Source organism: Amblyomma americanum, chromosome 6, assembly GCF_052857255.1.
Source record: "Amblyomma americanum isolate KBUSLIRL-KWMA chromosome 6, ASM5285725v1, whole genome shotgun sequence".
Taxonomy (NCBI): Eukaryota; Metazoa; Arthropoda; class Arachnida; order Ixodida; family Ixodidae; genus Amblyomma; species Amblyomma americanum.
Genome location: NC_135502.1, coordinates 113,615,169 through 113,636,690, shown reverse-complemented (window position 1 = coordinate 113,636,690; position 21,522 = coordinate 113,615,169). Strand labels below are relative to the sequence as shown.

The 21,522-nt window shown below is 49.4% G+C and overlaps 1 protein-coding gene across 1 annotated transcript in view; it reads right to left on the bottom strand.

Moving 5' to 3' along the window:
* LOC144094935 (protogenin B-like) overlaps positions 1 to 21,522 on the bottom strand; it is a 37,946-nt gene that overhangs the window by 13,506 nt on the left and 2,918 nt on the right. The window contains exons 3-5 of the mRNA XM_077628803.1: positions 20,867 to 21,103; positions 17,035 to 17,252; positions 15,666 to 15,744 (exon numbers count right to left, since the gene is read on the bottom strand). Of these exons, the coding sequence (XP_077484929.1) occupies positions 15,666 to 15,744; positions 17,035 to 17,252; positions 20,867 to 21,103 (534 nt within the window). The remainder of the gene's footprint in view (positions 1 to 15,665; positions 15,745 to 17,034; positions 17,253 to 20,866; positions 21,104 to 21,522) is intronic.

The window sequence follows — 21,522 nt, the reverse complement described above, 5'->3', positions numbered from 1 at the left end:
TGTTTAATGATTTTTTCCAGTCGGTCTTTAGTAGGGATGACAATTATATTGAGAGTGATCATACAACAATTTACCCGTTGCCATACTCAATGCACGAGATTCGCATTAATAGGGAGGGCATCTTTGAGCAGCTGCTGTCTCTGGACCCGAAGAAATCGAGCGGTCCCGATGAAATACCGACGGAATTCCTTAAACGGTATGCTGAGTGGTTATCATATTATTTGCAAATTTTATTTGAAAAGTCATTGCGGGATCATTCTTTACCTCGTGACTGGCGCAGCGCAATAGTAGTTCCGGTATTTAAAGGCGGTAATCGACTTCTTGTAAAAAACTACAGGCCAGTTTCACTCACTTCCGTATGTTGCAAGGTTTTTGAACACAAAATAGCTAAACACATCCTTCATTTTTTGGAAATAAATGACCTATTGTGTCCATTTCAGCATGGTTTTCGGACCGGCCTTTCGACAGTAACGCAGTTAATTGAAACAGTGAACGACTTTTGCAAGGCTATAGATGAACGTCAGCAGGTAGATGTGGTCTGTGTAGACTTCTCGAAGGCTTTCGATAAAGTTCCGCATCATAAGCTTCTTTTTAAACTACGCATATTAGGAATCGCTGAAAATATAGTACTATGGATTCAGGCCTATCTAAGTAACCGCTGTCAAGTCGTCAAAATAGAAAGTGCAGTATCGGATAGGCGTGAAGTTCTGTCGGGGGTGCCACAGGGCTCCGTTTTAGGTCCGCTTTTGTTTTTATTGTATATAAATGATATTTCTGCTATCGTCGAATCACCTGTCAGAATGAAACTTTTTGCCGATGATTGTTTAATTTACTCTCCTGTGGCTTCCCCGGCAGATCCGATGAACATAAATAGGTGTCTTCCGTCGTTAAACTCGTGGTGCCTGAAATTGGGTATGGAAATAAACTACCAAAAATCTAATTACATGCAAGTAACAAGGAAGCAGAATGTTATGATGTTACGATACAATATCGGTGAAAATTCCTTAGATCAAGTAAAGTGTCTCAAGTACTTGGGAGTGACATTAACAAATAATCTTGACTGGCGCACCCATATTGAAAATGTCTTTTTAAAAGCCTACCAGAAGGTCTGTTTCCTGAGGAGGAAGTTGCCGAATGCGACTAGAGAAATTAAATTGATTGCGTACAAGACGTTCGTGCGGCCAATCATAGAGTACGCAAGTGCAGTGTGGAGTCCTCATCAAAAGGGTTTAAAACGGCAACTGGGAAGATTGCAAAGGATGTCAGCACGTTTTATATGCTCTAAATACCGCCGCACTGATTCAGTCACAGCAATGCTAAAAGAGTGTCAGTTAGAATCACTAGAAGTAAGAAGAACAAAGCAGAAATTGAAACTTTTTTTTCTGATAATGAATGATAAAGTCAAAGTTAATAAACATCACTATGTTACACCTCCCCTGAAGCGTTGCCCTCGGAAAAATCACAGTAAGGTATTACAACCTATTATTACACGTACTGATGTCTATCGCTACTCCTTTTTTCCCGATGCTGTAGAAATTTGGAATCAACTACCAAATGACGTTGTGGCCCAAACAGATGTAGATAAATTTGTGATAGGTGTGAACGCGTTCCTGGAAGATTGCTGTGCAAATCTGTAATTCTGTGCATTTGAGTGTTTCTTTTTTTTTAGCGAAGAGAATTGCACTTGTGTCTGTATATGTTTCCCTCCCTGTAATGACCCTCATGCAGAGGGTTAACAGTATGAATAAATAAATTAAAAAAATAAAAAAATATCGCCCCACAAGACAAGTCTGCTACATCTGCTGCCAGCAAGGCCATCGATCCGACGTTTGCCCGAACCCCGAGACCAAGGCTTGCAAGCAATCCGGCGAGTAAAACCCGGCGGAAGAACATCATTGTAAGCCAAAATGCCTGATCTGCGGAGGAGACCACGCGACAGGAACGAGGGACTGCAAGCAGCGCCTCAAGACAGCCGAGGAGCTGCGAGGACGACCGACACAGAAGGGTCAGCGGCGCAGCCGGAGCAGGAGCCGGAGCCGCGGGTGGTGGCCGAGGTGGTTCGGAGAGGAAGAGACGGACCACACCCAGGGCCGGAGCAGAAACGAGCACAAGTCGAGGAGCCGAAGCCGCAACCGGGCCAGGAGCCAGAGCCGAGGCGCCAGCAGGGACGAGTCCTACCCACCGCTGGGGAAGCAGAACGGCGGCCCGGGCCAGCGGCAGGGGCAACCACAGCAACAGCAGAAGAGCGGCGTTAAGGCGAGCTGGGGAGTGGGCCCTCCCAAATCACTTGTTCCGCACTCGGGGCAAAGCACTAACAACAATAACATGCAAACAAATAACGACATGAAGCTAGCCGATGAAAACAAGGCGCTCAGAAAAGAGCTAGAATTATGCCGCGAAAAGACGAGACAGCTGAAAAAGAGGATAGACGACCTAATAAGGGAAATGCAGTGGCAAAGGAAGGCAGGGTGCTCGCCTAAGAGATCACCACCGCCGCCAGCCGAGCAACCCACACAACAGTCAGAAGAGCAAAGTTTCAGAGATGAGATGAAGAGCTTTATGGCAACAATGCAAAGCCAAATACAACAAATACAACAGAAAGTAGCGCTGCAGGATCAAAGCTTCCGCACCTACGTAAAAAAATCAAAATACGCAGAAAACCACAAACGGCGCCAGAGATAGGCTATACAACGAGAGGAGATTCGGAGCAGAAACCCAAAGTACAAACACTAACAACAACACAACATGGCAGGACAAAACCAACTAGAGCTGTGGCAATTGAACTGTAGGGGCTACCGGCGTAAACAGGGGCTCCTACAGCAGTACATGAAGACGAAAGACACACCACCAGACATTATCATGCTTCAAGAAACCAACACTACACCCACGCTAAAAGGGTACACATGCCAGGAAAGCGGACGCACCGCAACCCTCATCAGTAACAAGATAGTAACCACAGCACACAAAGAAATTGAAAGTACAAAGATAGAACACGTGATAACAGAAATAATTCCCAAGAAGAAATGAAGGGCCAAAAGCACCTTCGTAGTAAATCTCTACAGCCCCCCCTCCCCCCAGACAAAAGGACGGCGACTTCGTTAAGCTTTTCGCTGAAGCGAGTAGGCTAGCCAAGTCAAACATCCTAACCATAGCAGGGGACATCAATGCCAAAAGCCCGAGCTCGGGATACCAGAAAGCCGAGAGAAAAGGGCAGAATATATGTAACGCAGCAGAAGGGATAGGCTGCGAGCTCTTAACAGATGAAAACCAACCAACAAGGCAGGGTAACAGCGTCAGCCCAGACACGTGTCCTGACCTAACCTTTGTTAAAGGAGCAAAGCAGACCGAGTGGGAGAACATGCTGGAAAACCTAGGAGCGACCACCATATCATAAGAACCACGATAGAGGCAGAAAACGTCAAGAGAAAGATCGGCACGGCCCGCCTTACGAATTGGGACGCATTTCGACAGCACAGCCGACAGCTACAAGGCGAGATCACCTCGATAGAGGAGTGGTGCCAGCAGCTAAAGCAAATACAAGAAATGCACACGCAAGAAGTAGATAGAACGGAACAAGTACCGGAGGTGGACAATCGGCTACTCGGGCTATGGGAGGCAAGACGCGGACTCACCAAAAGATGGAAAAAAACAAACTGAATAAGAAGCTCAAGAAGAAAATAGCGGAAATCACGACTCAGGCGGAAGACTACGCAGCCGCCGCGGTCGGGTTCGCCCGTGTACTGTGCGATGTCAGTGCACGTTAAAGATCCCCAGGTGGTCGAAATTATTCCGGAGCCCTCCACTACGGTACCTCTCTTCCTTTCTTCTTTCACTCCCTCCTTTATCCCTTCCCTTACGGCGCGGTTCAGGTGTCCAACGATATATGAGACAGATACTGCGCCATTTCCTTTCCCCAAAAAAACAATTATTATTAAGACTACGCGGCACAGCCAGCCAGACAAGGGTGTCAACAGTCCAGCAGCTGGCTGAACGGAACACTCAGCGTGATGACCCCCATAATGCGCAGGTCCACACGGGACGGAGAGGCAAAGAGACACCGTATGGCTCAGTTTAAACAAACAGGTATATTCAATAATTACACATGATTAAGATTATACATCAGAGGCTGGGGCGTCCGAGCTTACGTGCCGACGACTTCATGGGGGCGATGGAGTGACTCCGGAGTTGGGCTCGAGCGGTTGCTGGCAGAAGCTGCACGCCGTCGGGCTTCGGCGCTGAAGGCCCTCTTGGCGAACGATGTCGTCCTGAGCGTCCTTCTTCCGTACTGCTTCTCGATTTTTATATCCTCTTCTCCACACTCCCTAGGGTGAGGACGCCCACGCCGGAGGGGAAGGAGGGGGGGCTAGGGCTTTCACTTGGGCGCACAAACATACCACCGCACTTATTGTCTCGCCCCCCTCACGTGTTGAGTCCGAGGGAAAGAATGTTGTCTTCGCGGTAGCGCATAGCGTCGGCTGTGGTACGGCGCGCTCCGGATCGCTGACAGTTCCCTTGTCCTGGAATCTGCCCGGGAGGGCCGCCCCTGAAACCGCCACGCCAATTGGGGAGGATAAAGCCTGTTTCCCCGCGGCGGCGGCGGCGGGTCCGGTTGGGTCCGGTTGGGCTTAAACCCCTTCGTTCTGGTTGTCACTCTCAACGAGCATGGCTGGGTAATTGATGATGCCTGTCATCTGGGTCTACGCCGCGCCGTCGAACGTGGAACCTCGTAGCACACACAAGCAATGTACCTCGTAGCCCACACAAGGAATGTACCTCGTAGCACACACAAGGAATGTACCTCGTAGCACACAAGGAATGTCACACTCGCTCACCCTCCAGAAGAATGTTCTCCGAACATTTGAGTCCCTGCAGCTCCCCTTGTCTTTCTGAATCGCCTCGCACAGTGCGTCCGACAAAACACTTTTCGCTGCACTCAACACCACTGCACAACACCATATGCCTCCGCTGTCATAACTGGCGTCTCCAGGGGCAGCACTGATCTTCTTTTACAGATAAACATGAAACTCAGCACCCAAGCCTCTCCTTTCTAGTCCAAACTGGACGAAATAAATTTACCACAGTTACAAAGGAGCTCCCACTTCTAGCACGATCACGGCACAGACAAAAATATAGATAACGAAAGGAAGTAGGGCAGGTTCTGCATGCGCTCCGCATGCTCTCCTGTGAAGGTGTTACTTAAAGACAGAAAGGTTTAACTACTAACTCCGATAACTTAACACATACGCATATAGCAATGTTATGAGCTGCGGCATTACACAATTCTGACCAGTTCACAACTCCGCTCTGTTTACACCATTAGTCCGACTTAGCTTTCCGATTTCGCAGCGGATATCGGCCTTCATGAGTCATACTAAGTAAGTCTGTGACCCTTTGTCTGCTTTGGGACTCGCGAGGGCTCGTGGCAGGAGCCTCTCCTGGCGTTATCTGCGCGGCAACCTCGCGCGCTTCTTCTTCTAGCAATGCATGAAGTAAATCCGGTGGCATTCTGGCCGTCACCTCTGGCGCCTGCCGAACAAATGCAGGAGAGGGCGTTTCTTGCGAACTATCTGCGCGCTCCGCTTCACTTCTGTCCCCATCAAAATCCGCGCTTTCCCTTTCCTCATTTCGTGAATACTGAACCGGTGCCGACTTGAGGCTATTTGCGTGTATCCTTATCAAGCGCCGGTTCACGTCTCGGACTCTGAAGTTTACCGGAGAAAGCTTCTCGACAACCTCGCACGGTCCTCTCCACTTCGTCTGGAACTTACGAGCTATCCCAATCTGCCTTTGGCAGTTTTCAATGTACACGCTGTCCCCCACATTAAACGGCGCGTCTCTAGCACTGCGATCGTGCACCTCCTTCCTGCGCTTCGCCGCTTTCATTAAGGCCTCCTTTGCGATGTCCCTCGCCACTTGCAAGCGCGATTCTAGCTCCACCTTATAGTCGTCCAGTGAAGCGTATGGGACACGACGGGGGCCCTCTGGCACTTCACTAGGCTGGTCCGGGTCTCGGCCGTAGAGAAGAAAGAATGGCGATTCGCCCGTGCTCTCGTGTGCTGCGGAATTGTAGGCAAACATTGCATACGGGAGCCACAAGTCCCAGTCCCTCTGGTCGCGCGAAACAAAATGCGACAGGAACCCGGCCACGGTTTGGTTCAATCGCTCCACCGCGCCGTTGCAAGCCGGATGGTACGGTGTTGTCTGCTTCTTAGCGATCTTAAGCAGCTCGCAAACTCTCCTCATTAGCTGCGACACGAAGTTCGTTCCCCGATCTGTCAAGAGTTGCCTCGGGGGTCCATGTCGGAGCACGATCTGTTCGACAAATGCTCTTGCAACCGTGTCTGCCTTCTGATCTGGGAGTGCTACCGCTTCCGCGTATTTTGAAAGGTGATCGACAAATACTAAAATGTACTTGTTTCCGGAAGTGGTCGCGGGCAATGGGCCCATTATGTCCATACCTGTCCGCTCGAAGGGAGCCGAAACCTCAGAGAACGGCTGAATTGGAGCTGGTCTTCGTCCCTTGGGTGTTTTTCTTTCGAGACAGGAATGACACTTCGCACAGTAGTCTCTAACATCCTGTCGCATGCCACTCCAAACGTACAAACGCTCCACACGCCTGCGTGTCTTCGCTACGCCAAAATGACCGGCGCATGGCGCATCGTGAAACGCGCGAAGAACCCTTTCTGTCCACGACCGAGGTATGACGACTCTCTCCCAAGCGGTTTTCTCTAATCTCCCTTTCCTGGTTGGCCTCGTGCGCCGACACATGGTGCCGTCGTTGTCAATGAAATAACCTAGCTGTTCGGGGTGAGACGGTGCGCCCTCTAAGTTTTCGATTATTCGCTTCAGGTCAGGATCTTTGCACTGCTCTGTGCGTAATTCGGCGGGGTCGACTACGGGGACAACCTCATCTATAGCTGCCACGGCAGCTGTGCGGCTGAGTGCATCAGCATTCAGATGTGTCTTTCCTGAATTGTGCTCAACTTCAAAGCAGTATTCCTGCAGGTGTAGATTCCATCTAGCGAGTCGCGAGCTAGGGTCCCTGACACTCATCACCCATTTCAGAGGATGGCAGTCTGTGACTAGCTTGAATTTGCGGCCGTAAAGGTAGCATCTGAAGTGCTTTACTGCCCAGACAACGGCGAGGCACTCCCTTTCCGTAGCTCCGTACTTTTGCTCTGTGGGGCTCAGCTGTCGGCTAGCAAAAGCAACGGGATGTTCTTTGCCCTCGATAACCTGAGATAGCACGGCACCAACTGCGAACATTGACGCATCTGTGGCCATAACGAAGGGCAAACTAAAATCCGGGTGGCGCAACAGCGGTGCACTCATTAGCTTCCTTTTCAGGGCCCCAAAAGCATTCTCCGCGTTTTCGTCCCAGCGAAAGGCGACATTTTTGGCTGTTAAGGCGGTGAGCGGCTTAGCGAGCTTGGCGAACTCCTCTATATGCCTTCGGTAGTAACCGATCAGGCCGAGAAACTGCCGGACCTGGCGGACGCTAGTCGGGGATGGAAAATCCGAGACACACCTTAGTTTCTCAGGGTCCGGTCGCACGCCGTCAGCTGAAACAACGTGCCCGAGGTATTTCACCTCGTTTTTGAGGAATTGGCACTTAGGGGGCTTCAGCTTGAGACCCGCTGCTCTTAGTCGCACCAAAACCTGCTCAATATCGCGCAAATGGTTATCAAAACTGTCACTGTATATGATAATGTCATCCATATACACGAAGCACAGCCTCCCCAGAAGACCTGCCAGGATAACATCAGCGGTTCTCTGCCAGACAGCAGGGCTGTTGGCCAGACCCATCGGCATTCTTTTCCATTCATAGTGCCCTGAGGGCGTGTTGAATGCCGTTTTCTCGGCATCTGCCGGATCCATTGCTATCTGCCAGAATCCCGCCGCCATGTCCACTACCGTGAAGTACCTGGCAGAGCCCAGCTGAGAAAGCGTCTCCTGTATATTGGGGATGGGGTATGGATCGATACGAGTTACGGCATTTAGTTTGCGGTAGTCCACTACCAATCGATACGAGCCATCTGGCTTTTCCACCAATAGTGCTGGTGCTCCCCAGGGTGACTTTGAGTGTTCGACAATGCCGCGATCAATCAGGTCCTGCACCTGCCGCTCTATCTCCTCACGTTGGGAGTAAGGAATCCTGTACGCACGCTGGTAAACGGGCGATGAAGTGCCGGTTTCTATCCTGTGCTTTATAACGCCACAGCAGCCCAAATCCAGGTTGGACGCGGCGAATACTTCCGAGTAGTCGTTCAGCAAACCAGCCAGAGCCTCCCTCTCCCTGGATTTTACGTGAGAAAGATCGAACGACACTTTTGGAGCAGCCGAAGGACTAGCATGCTCTACAGTTGCGAGTACCGTATCGGTGGGCTCACGTTTCTCTATCGCAGAGGTGAAGAAAGCCAATGTTTTGTTCTTGGGAAGGCTCAGTGGCTGCTGGCTACAGTTAACCACCCGTAGGGGCACTCTGTGGGCGTCATTAACTGTCACGAGGCACGCGGCTGCTTTCAGGCCATTGCTGAGAGAGTCGACCGGCTCGAGCACTCCCACGGCGCCGCTCTCTACATCTGAAGGCACAAACGCGTACAAAATGTGCTCCGACCAAGGAAGGACGACCGCCTCATCGACCAGCCTGACGGCAACCCGCGAATATACCTTCTCCAATGATCCCACTGTTTGACGGGTGTCAATATCGGTAATGCGAATCTCAGCCCCTCTCCTGTTCAAAAACGGAACTTTTGATCCGCCCGCATTAACCTCTTCCTCAGAGAATGAGACTACTTCCTTCCCTTTTCTCAAAAAATCCTGCCCTAATATACCTGACACTCCGTTTGGCAGAGACACCGTGTCCGAGCATACGTAGCAGGGGTGCTCCAATGCAATTCCGCCGAGAGAGAAGTGTAACCGGTAGAGTCCACCTATGCCAAGAGGATCCCCCGTTATGCCTACAAATTTGGTTGCCATACCACCAGACGCTTCCAACACCTCGCGGTCCCCCTTCCTTCGAAGCGTGTTAAAACTGCTCTCCTTAAGCACTGTCACCTTTGACCCCGTATCTATCAACAATTCCATGCAACAACCATTTAACTGGCAACGCACAACAGGGCATGCCTCGTCGGCCACACAAACTACCACCACCTCATCATCCACTGCTCCCTCCCCACGCTCCTCAGGCTGGGGAGGACTATCTAGTTTTTTGTCTCGGTATCTGGAGCCCCGCTGTAGGCTTGCTTAGGGCGTGTCTCGCCTGCTTCTCTTTGTGGCTCCCCACGGCGCACGTTTTGGCAGAACCTGGCGATGTGTCCGCGACCCTGGCAAGCGAAGCATACGATTTCTTCAAAATCTCGCATACCGCGCCTGTAGCTTTGTGGCGGTCTCCGGTTTCCAGCGAATGGGCACTGTTGAGCGCGCGCTTCAACCTGGCGTTCCACCTGCTGAGATAGCAGCTTTTCTAAGCGATCTAACCGCTCTGTCAAGAGAGCAACCTCAGGGTTGAGCACCGCTCTCTCTATGACGCGTACTCTCGCTGCGGCTGTCGTTAACGCCTCATTTCGTTCCTCATCCAATGCGGCCGCCACGGCTTGGTCGAAATTGCTCGGCTTGCGCGAGAGCACGAACCGGCGCACGGGGTCTTGCAGACCAGCCACGAACAAAGCGGTCATTTCCTCTTTAAGTATATCCTCCGCGTATTTCTTCTTTAGCTGGTCTCCTTCCTCCTCCCTGCTTAACGTATCGCGCGCTAAGCGCTGAAGCCGCGACGCAAACGTTCGCACGTCCTCCCCTACCATCTGTCCGGCGTCACGGAACCTCTGTACCCGCACGTGACGTGGTTCAGTGTCGAAATGCTCAAACGCGAGCTTCTTAAATTCCGCAAATGATTTTGTGGATTTTACTTTTTCGTCTCGCCATGCAAAATCATGAGCAGCTCCTGCCATCTTACACCTCGCCATTCCCAGCATTTGAGCATCGGACCATCCCCCCATTTTCCCAATCTCTTCTAGCATGGAAAAGAAATCGCAGATTGGAACCCCTGTCTTATCTCCTGTAAACGTCGGAATGACGCTTCCTAATGCCGGCATGCTTGCTCCGAGCGACGGCTGTGGAGTGGGAGCTCCCTCAGATGAAGACATTTTTTTTCAAGCCCTCCGGTGCCTCAAGCCTCTCAAATGGGGGTAAAAGTCCCACAATCAGTCCCGTGATTCCCTTTTGATTACAATTTTGAAGTCATGAATGTCGCAGCATTCAGAGGACATTTGCTTTTGAGACCCCACTTCTGACACCAGTGTGATGACCCCCATAATGCGCAGGTCCACACGGGACGGAGAGGCAAAGAGACACCGTATGGCTCAGTTTAAACAAACAGGTATATTCAATAATTACACATGATTAAGATTATACATCAGAGGCTGGGGCGTCCGAGCTTACGTGCCGACGACTTCATGGGGGCGATGGAGTGGCTCCGGAGTTGGGCTCGAGCGGTTGCTGGCAGAAGCTGCACGCCGTCGGGCTTCGGCGCTGAAGGCCCTCTTGGCGAACGATGTCGTCCTGAGCGTCCTTCTTCCGTACTGCTTCTCGATTTTTATATCCTCTTCTCCACACTCCCTAGGGTGAGGACGCCCACGCCGGAGGGGAAGGAGGGGGGGCTAGGGCTTTCACTTGGGCGCACAAACATACCACCGCACTTATTGTCTCGCCCCCCTCACGTGTTGAGTCCGAGGGAAAGAATGTTGTCTTCGCGGTAGCGCATAGCGTCGGCTGTGGTACGGCGCGCTCTGGATCGCTGACAGTTCCCTTGTCCTGGAATGTGCCCGGGAGGGCCGCCCCTGAAACCGCCACGCCAATTGGGGAGGATAAAGCCTGTTTCCCCGCGGCGGCGGCGGCGGGTCCGGTTGGGTCCGGTTGGGCTTAAACCCCTTCGTTCTGGTTGTCACTCTCAACGAGCATGGCTGGGTAATTGATGATGCCTGTCATCTGGGTCTCCGTCTACGCCGCGCCGTCGAACGTGGAACCTCGTAGCACACACAAGGAATGTACCTCGTAGCACACAAGGAATGTCACACTCAGCACGGCTAAAATGTGGTGCATGCTTAAAGCCCTTATGGATCCCACAAAGACTAAGGCCGAAAGCGGAAAGGCGATCCAGAGACTCATACACCAATACGAGGGTAACGACGAGCAACTACTCGAGGCGGTACGAACACAATGCTACGGCAAGAACGAACCCGAAGGCTACGACGGGGAGTACCCAAGAATAGAGAACCCCGACATGGACAGACCCATAACACGCGAGGAAGTCACCGCGGCAATGAGGGCGATAACCAAGAACACGGCAGCGGGAGCTGACAGAATCAGAAAGTCCCTGATACGCAACCTCAGCGACGAGGCGACGGATCAACTAACGGCATACCTCAACACACTGTGGAAAGAGGGAAGAATCCCAGACGAGTGGAAGCACGCCGTAGTGGTGATGATCCCTAAACCGGGCAAGAAGTTGCAGATAGAGAACCTCAGACCAATCTCCCTCACTTCATGCCTGGGGAAGCTCTACGAGAGAATCATCACGAAACGGATCCAACTACTTACCTAGAAAACAAAGGGCTATACCCGCACAGCATGTTTGGCTTCAGAGCAAACCTATCGACACAAGACGTCCTCCTACAGATCAAGGAGGAGGTCCTCGAAACAGCAACCAAAACGGGCGAAAACATAGTCATGGCCCTCGACATCAAAGGGGCCTTTGACAATGTCAGCCACGCAGCCATCATGGAAGGGCTGAATAACGCCAACTGCGGAAGAAGGACCCTTGACTACGTGAGGGCCTTCCTGACCAACCTAACTGCCACAGTAGGACTTGGGGACTTGAGAAGCGATACCTTCACTACGCCGAGCAAAGGAACGCCACAAGGCTCCGTCATCTCACCCATATTATTTAACATAGCGATGATTGGTCTAGCCAAGAAACTCATCAAGATCGAAGGTATACAACACGCAATGTACGCAGATGATATTACAGTATGGGTCAACCAAGGCTCCTTGGGAGAAAAACAAGAGAAACTGCAAGAAGCAGCAAGCTGCGTGGAAGATTATGTTAAAGAAAGGGGACTAGCCTGCGCCAAGGAGAAATCCGAGCTCCTGAGAGTAGGAAGACGCCCCACCCAAGCAGAGCTAGAAGTGAAGCTGGAGGGACAAAACATACCAGAGAGAAACATGATACGGGTCTTGGGCATGTGGATCCAAGGAAGTAATAAATGCAGCCACACGATCAGCCTGCTCCAAAAGTCAACGGAGCAGGTGAGTCGTATGATAACCAGGGTCCCCCAAGGAAGATACCGAATGAAAGAAGCTGATACGATAAAACTGGTCAGAACTCTGGTGGTCAGCAGAGTCACCTACTCGCTCCCGTACCACCCCATGAACAAGCAAGAAAGGGAACAAGCTGACACGCTCTTAAGAAAAGCATACAAGACGGCGCTACACCTGCCTAGAAACACGCCAAACGACAAGCTGCTGCAGCTGGGGCTCAGCAACACCTTCAGCGAACTAGCGGAAGCACAGCTCAAGACGCAGAATTCCAGACTCCGAACGTCAGCCGCCGGCTGAGCACTCCTAAAGAGGTTAGGTTACGACATGGAAGGGCATTTTGATCGATCCGGCGATATCCCCGACAACATTCGTAAAACCCTCCAAGTCTGTCCTATACCAAAGAACATGGACCCGAATCTCCACGCGGCTAGAAGACAGGCGCGGGCAGATTATGTGGAACGCCATTTGGCTAAAATAGAAAACACAGTGTACACGGACGCAGCGCTTTATCCGTGGGATAAACGCACAAGAATTATCAATGCCGCCGCAGCAGTCGTGGATTACTCCGGCAAACCGATCACATACGCAACCCTACGGGGCCACACGGTAGCAGAGGGAGATGAAGTCGCCGTTGCACTAGCGGCGGCCGAAGGCTATCGGAGAAACATATCACTGATCATATTAACAGACTCGAAATCCACATGCAGGAACTACGCGCAAGGTAGAGTCTGCAAGGCGGCCCTAAGAATCCTCCTCGAAACAGGGTCCCTTAGCCAAAAAGTAACCCACAAGATACTCTGGATACCCACACAGAGGGCAACTCAAAGGTGGACAGATTAGTTTGCGCGATCACGTTCCGAGCTGAGCTGTTGGAGACCCTAGAGAATTGCTACAGAGGACACAGGCTCAAGTACCCTCCGCCACACAACTCAATAACACAACAAGAAGCAGTGAACTGGCGGAGACTGCAAACAGGAACATTCTTCAACCTATACATTCTACACAAAATGTACCCTACACAATTCAGGGACACATGCCCGTGGTGCGGGGCAACCCCCACGCTATACCCCATTACATGGGAGTGCAAACGCAATTGTGCATTCCACAAACTCAAAACCCCGAGTGCGGAGCAATGGGAGGGTCTGCTCACCCGCAGCGAGCTCACAGCCCAAAGGGCCCTTGTGCAGCACGCAGGCGAAGCAGCAAGACTCAGCGGAGCCCTGGAATAGGGGCCCGACCTTGCGAAGAGGCGAGACGTCAACGATGAAGACGACGGCCCACCGCTAATCTCACTGAGATTTCAATAAATGTTTTTCTCTGTCTGTCTCTCTCCCCGACAGAGACGTATTTGTTTTCTACCCATAATTCATTCCCGCGTGAGGTCTCAAAGGGACTCTGGGGACATTTATTACAAATTTCGTGCTTAGCAAAATTACATATTTTTTTGCTTTTGTGGACCCATGCAGCAAAATATATGTTTAATCCAGGTAAATTCGGAGCATAACATTGAATACTTTTGTATAGACACTGTACACAAACGCGCGACGCTGGTGACAACGTCGACAAATTGTGTAGTCCATGAATGCTCAGAAAATCCGCAAGCAAAACACACTTGACATCATCACACTTTGTTCGTGAAACTGCATGTGGCGGCTGGTTTTCCCTCCTATAGGGTTCACGCACTTCTTCCCCACCGGAAATTTCCTGTACAAAGCCTAATGCAGATAATTTTATTCTTTGCACTACTCAGTAGCTAAAAACAAAGCACGCTTTACTGAACTGAGAAACAAAAACGTGAATCACGCCTACAAAAGCTTGTACTTTGTACCAGATGTTTCAGGGAAGGCAGCCACTAAATTGAAAAGTAGGGTTTTTGTGGTGAAGAGAAATTTTTTGCGGCATTGTAATACCAGTGCTGGCGGACGTCAAAAACAGGCGAACCTTGTTAACTAGTACAGTGATTAACTGAATTGGAATCGCAACTTTTTAACTATCACTGATCAATCAGAGGTTTGTAGCCGGCCGTTAGTAATACCCGTATCAGTTTATAGAATTTCGAAAATGCGATTACGCTCGCCGCCGTGGCTCATCTAATTTGGGCCATTTCGCGGGCCATTCGAAATCCGCGCGCTTGCGGGAGTGCGAAAAGATACGTCAACCAAATCGCGTCATTCCGTGACGCACGCACCCGGAGACAGTCTCTGCCCCGCCCGTGCTGCTGTGCTCCCCGCTCCTCTCCACTTCACTGCTCCAGCGCGGGCGAAGCACATGTTGTCACGCATCAGGTGCGCCATGCAGTGACGCGATTTGATTGACGTCGCTTCGCACCCTACCGCGAGCGCGCGGTGTTCGAATGGCGCGAGAAATGGCCCAAATTAGTTTAGAGTGGCGAAGGCAGTGGCGTTTGCGAAATTCTAAATACAGATGCGGCTATTACTAAAGGTCGCCTAAAATCTCCCATTGCATTCGGGCGCCTATCTGTAATAGTTACACAGTTAACTATTATAATTTATTTAATGACCTTACTAGTTAACGTGATTCGCCTAAATTTTGACGTGCACCAACACTGGTATTGCAATGCCGCAAAAAGCTTCTCTTTACTGCAAAAACCCTATTTTTAAATATTAGTGGCCGGCTTTCTTGAAACACCTGGGAAATGAACAAGGCTACGGGCTTCGAAAGGAGCACTGTGACAGAGGAGTGATTTACAGCGCACTGTTGCCACGAATATGTCACTGAATTCATGTAGAGCGTCAAGCGGAGGAATAATCAGCGCCAGAACGCCGTGATTCTCATCGCTGCAGTGCGAGAACGTCCTGATGCTGTTTCATCTACGCGCATTGTTAAGGTTATCTTTTTCTTTCGCCCGCGGCAGATTGTTAACTACAAAGGCACGAACAGCAAGCTGCCTCGAGTCACAGCGGTGGGCCGCATGACCACAGGAGCGCAGAAGTTGCAGCCCGCAGGTTGGAGAGGAAATGCACTCTGGACATGAAATGAAACGCGAGCAGGAAAATTGATCGCTTTGCTCTTCTCGCTGCAACTGCTCGGTTCATGCTGATATTTTTTTTAATCTGCTTACGCTGTGGTGCGCCCAAATGTGCAACTGACGCACTTAAGAAATATGCTCACCTGATCAAGGTGACGGCCGACTTTTTTTTGCGGAGTATTCATAAAGAGCGATCTATGACTTTTTTAGCTTGCTTCTACATTGCATAGTCCGCTTAAGTTCCATCTATGTTCTGCATACTGTTACGATAAGCTAGTGAGCATACGGTGAGGAAGATTTTAAGCACAGGCGGCTGCAGGCAAAAAGATGAGATGATGGAAAGCATGATGTGGCTCACCGGAGGAGTAGGAGATTCCGTAGGCGACCGCCTCATCCCCTGACAGGAAGCTGCCGGACCAGAGGTTGTACGCGGCCACCTGTTTGAATGGGAGAACATTGCAACGGATTTCATTGATGTGCAGACCGCAAATAGGTATAGTGTTTACTGGCATGTGAATCTATAATATGTACTTATATCCGCCGCCCACATCACGTGAAGCCCTCACAAAACGTACTGACTTTGTTGAATACGTCCTGTAGCGGCTCTTCCGCATTAGGTTGCAATGAACGTCAGCGGTACTATTTGGAAAGATTTTAGGACTGCCGAATAGGCAAAGTTTCGAGGCTGTTACGACAGCACAGGCCGCCGTGGCGCCATTTGAAGAACAAGCAGCGATTGACGATGTAAACCTACCACATTACAGCACAACGTTACAAAGACTGTTCTGCACTGACATTGACTTTACACTTTAGAGGGAGACAGGTTATTTTGGAATTCCCTGAAAATGTCTCAGCATTCAAAAGAAAAATCACACTCATGTTAATAAGTGTGCGAGTGTTGAAGATGATTGTAATGACGCCAGCGGTGAGCCTAGGAGACAACAGACCAGTAGTCTCCATGGGAAACACAAAATTAAAAATTATTTAATTATTATTCCTAACCGCGATATTTACTCAAGCACAGGTCGGGATGCTGGCCACTATGCAAGCCACCTGGCTTTTCCCACCAACATGAGAAGACACCCATCCGTACAGTAGCAACGTCATCGCCCACAGTGACGATGTCAGGGAGGCATATGCCAAGCCCTCCCTCTCTCAACCTCACCCTGCGAATACCATCATTCTGCTTATCAGGCAAAATAGAGCTAAACGTCTCACACACCTCCGCACGGTCCTATCTGTATCGCCTTCAAACTTCCTCAGCCTGCCTTAACTGCCCCCTTATCTTACGCAAACCCTGAGCATTTCCTGCACACGTGCCCGGTCGTCAACAATGCCCCCCTTCGATTAACCGCAACCTCCGTCATGGAGTGCGTGACCTCGCACCTATTAAAGGATCAACTGGCCGCAGAACATGCATGTTCTTTCCTCTGCGACTAACACAGAGTTTTATCGATTCATGCGTTATTTCTCTTCTCTTTCTGACTCAAGTTCCGCTGGATAAGCCGCTTGGCATCTGCTTTCTACTTGCAAATATTCGGTCGCCAAGCAAGAGGTCAACTCCAAGAAAAGTCCTAACGCTCTGACTTGGAAAAAATGCTATTGCAGCTAAAAATCTCAGCAATGAAAAGCCGCAGCTGTAGAATACATGATGATGGTTCCTGCATGCCATCGCGAGGCGCAGGGCGGGGTTGCTGCCCCTTCCTGGTGCTCAGCCGCATGTATACCTGCACGGTGTAGGTGTTGAGCTCCTCGACGTCGCCGATGAGCAGCGAGCGCAGGTCGCGGGACCCGAGCCGCAGCGCCTCTCCCTCGGCGTAGAAGGTGCGCCAGCGGACCAGGTAGCCGTCCACGGGGCCCCGGCAACGCTCGGGCGCCGACCAGCGAAGCTCCAGCGCCGACGAGTTCACCGGGGACACGCGAACATCCCGAGGGGCGCTTGGACCTGAATGGGGAAGGCACGCGATCCAAATGAACGAGAGACACGCATTAGGAACTGCCACTCTGCCCTTCGGTGCGGCTCGCTGTGCAGCAAGTTGCTTAAACGCGGAACAAAGCGCGACTCCTGCAACTCGAAGAGTGGTTCGCATCAGTGGCGCGAAGGAATGAATGCCTAATCGTGAAAACGTGAGGCCTGTGGCGCGTATAAAGGCTCTAGGATTTCACGCCATCCATTAGGACATCATTTGAAGCCATGAATTCGGAGTTTTCGTTTTGCTTTTTTATTATATTATACTGAATGCTTCAGAAGGGGCCCTATTCATAGCCGCCTAGACACACGCAGCGGTTCTGAATTATTTATGCACTGCAGTAGGCAGTGAGCATACTCAGCACGTAATGCAACTATCTAGTAGCGTTCATGATAACTATCTTTTACCGCTTAGAGACAAAGGAAGACCAGAAGCAAGCTCCCATGTACGCATAAAACTTCGCAAAAATGTTAGGCGCTAATATACACACAATGTTACGAGAAAAAATTTCGTGTCTGTGACGTCGTTTCGTAGAGGAATACCAGGAGGCATTCCTTACAGGTTACTGCATGAATACTGACTGAGTCTGAATTAAAAAGTTCATAAATGAAAAATTTTTCAGACAAAAGTCTCAGAATTCTGGAAGACCTATGCACGACTGTCGAGGGCAGTAATTATTTCCTCTGACGAGAGCGTAGAAAAGCTTTGCACCTTATATGTTGCCAGTGTTGCAAGCAGGTGTCTGATGCTGAACTTCGACTCTATGCAAATGTCTATAGCATTAAGCCGACGTCATACGGAAAAAAAATTCCGTTCATCATGCCGGCATCAAAATCACATAAAAATCTAATCAACATCACAAAATCAATACTATCAAATCAACAAATAATTTATGAGGACGCTATACTCTAAAGAACCAAACCAAATCAAACACGCTCACCACGAGGATCCCCATCAAGTCCACTACTGTGGAACTTCACGATAGCTGATATATTTAAATTAAAGCTTCCAAGAAACACTCACAAGCTTAAGCAGACGATATTCTACTTCTTATTATATTAAAATCTCGAACAGAGCTGGAAAGAGTAGCAAATGAAGCTCCAGAAGCTATCTATTCTTGGGGACGAAACAAAATTCACTACAATAGGAAAAAGATACCGTATTCGACAAAAAAATTTAAATAAAAAAATAAAAACTTAGATACACAGATGAGATTAAAATACTTGGGGTTATTTTTTATCATAAACTATCCTTTCTTCCCAACTTAAAATATGTTAGAGAGAAAAATCAATGCCCTAAATCATAATGTCTACAGATTCACTGATCAAATAAAGGCCTAAGAAAGGAACAGCTTAGGCAACAGCTTAGAGGAACGGAGCGAATTATTAACTATGGCTCACCAGTGAGGTACAGTGACAGGTACAGTGAAGTAGCCATAAAAAACAAGCTTAAGACAATAGAAAGGCCAGCACTGATACTTATTACGAAAGAGCATAGAACAACATCCAATCTTTAACTCTCGTCGCAAGTATCCCACCTGTACGTTTAAAATCGAACAAGAAAACGAATTCTATAGAATAACTCAGGAATGAAGAACGTTTCGGTGGAAAGACGCAACTTTCACTCAGGATCAGATTTCACGCAAGTATGACTTGTGGAAATATCAGCCGACTTTCACGCCAGCGTTTGACCTTCGAATATACGAAAGAGGATATAGATACTGCTGGCAAAATATATGCAGACAGATCAAGAAACAACGAAAAATTCGGAGCAGGTTTTGTAACAATACAAACTGCTGAAATATTCCACTAACTTTGAATCAGAAGCAACAGCTACAAAAAAGCAATATATTTTATCGAGAATAAAAATGACCATTACGAATTTCAAATATTTACCGATAGTTTGTAGGCACTTAAATCCATAAAAAATCCGAGCAACACTAACCCTATTTTTCACATAGTCAAAGAAAACCTGCAAAGACTCCACTGATACCAAATACGTTTAACTTTAGTCAAGGGAGACAGTGGAAATGCCGGCAATGAAACAGCAGATCAGCTAGCGAAGGAAGTGCCAGATAGAAGAGAGGAAAAAAGCTACCGATAACTACCCAATTCATAAAAAAGCAACTTGAAATTGAACTTGCAGATAAATAGAATAACATATGGCAGAACGAAGGAAAAAAAAAACAAATACCAAAAACATTTCCCACCAGTCACTACCTATCACAGGCCATCACTGGACATGGATGATTTGCATTTTCTTCCAGCGATTCAACATCCAAGGCAGGAAGTAATTGTAAATGGGGTTCTGAAGAGGAAGACTTCTATCATTACCTGAAAAATTGTGTCTTGAAAGAAAAATATGAACAGGAATGCTCGGGAAGAACATAGAGAAGAGAAAACCAGAGACAGTAAGAGATGAAAAGCGAGTTAAAATATTACAGGACATTGTGAAAAATAGGCGGGAGTAAACATACGACTAACAGCATGCCTGCGTTGGCACCCAAAGTCACTCCTGTGGCCGCAAGGCAAGGAGCTAGCATGATTCCAATGAGAAAACGCAGCCTGTACCAACATGCTCCGTCAACACAGCACAATCAGCGCCTGCGAACTAAGACGCATCAACAATGATTTGGACAACCGAAGAGTACGAACTAGGGAGAAGAAACAAGAAACACAAGATTTTATTGGACGCCCACATGGTGAAAAATCTAACTTAACTCTCTTTCCGACTTTCATATCCTGAACCTTTCTCTCTTGCATTTTTATCAAAACTGATTTATTTCCTTGGCACTGTGCCCCTTTCTTTAATTTCTAATTAGATTTTTTTCATCACCCGAGATTCGTTAGCGGCCTTCTTCTAGAGACCTCAGCCTATAAATAAGTATCATGCTATAAACACCGTCAAATAAAGCTTGAAGCCCTGAAAACACAATTTAAGAAAGGAAGGTATGGAACAAAAGCGGCACTGACGACGCGGCAGAAGTCCAGCCTCCGATTTATATGAACGTACAGTGACTTGTGAGGCCATACGAATGCACACAAAGGGCCCAAACACGAAGGAGATGAAAGAAAGTTGGATTATGGGTTCAAGGCAGCACATTGTAAAATGGAATTCGGTGACTGTTCCTTCCGGAAAACGTGTATTTGGACGTTAAGGAGATTTTTTTCGAAACGACATTAAGGCTCTGAAACAACTCAACCACCCCTGGAAGTAAACAGAAGCCATGAGTCACGGCCGTGCTAACAAAGGTCCGATATTGATGAGTTGGTCACGATCCCCGCTATGAATGGTTTTGAGCGGAGTGCTACGGCGATCGGATGCTGCCGGAGAAGGTTTCAAAGAGGCCTCTATACGTATGTCTCCGGAGAATTGAGCTTTCAGAGGGAACACGAGCAAGCGAGAATATATAAATTGGAAACCACGCAGACGTGTTTCTTACGACTCGTTGTGCAACTTTTGCATTGGAAAGGTAAGAAATTAGTGCGTTGCCTCAGAGTTGCCACATGTTTCTGCAAGAAAGCCTTCCACACGCATGTAGCCTCAGCCTAAGTAGTGTGCACAGTCCGCATGCGCTTGCTATGCTCACGTCCTGGCGGTGACCGGTAGACGGTGTAGAAGAGGAGTGCGTCCGACGGGTCGGTCACTTCTACGCTGGCCAGCGTCCAGGGCTGGCTGTTGGCGATCTCAATGCGGCCGCCGCCCTGCACGAACGACTTCTCGCAGTTGCCGGCCTCGAGGCAGTGCTTGACCGTCGACACGCCGGCGCCCGACCACGACAGCGACACCGCCATCCACGCCGATGCCTCCAGCCGAAAGACGAGCCCTGAGCACGAGTCGTAGTCTTGGCAACAAAGTCATAAGACATGTCTCGCATTTTAATAAGCGTAAGGGCGAGTTCTTAGTTCCCTCGGAGATCTCATCTACACTGAAAGACCTGCATATTAGTGTGAATTTGCTACACGCAGTCATTAAGTCGATGCACATGCAGACTGACCACGTGTTGGAATGGTCTGGTTTGGTTTCTGCGGTTTACCGTTCCAACGCGACTCAGACGATGAGGAACACCGTAATGGAGGGCCCTGGATGGTTTAGACCACCAGGGGTTCTTTAACGTGCACTGAAATCGCACAGTGCCTGGGCCTCCAGCATTTCGTTTCCATCGAAATGCGATCGCAGCGGCCGGGAACGAACCCGTGCCTTTCGCTCAGCAACCGAGCACCATAACCATTGAGCCATCGCAGC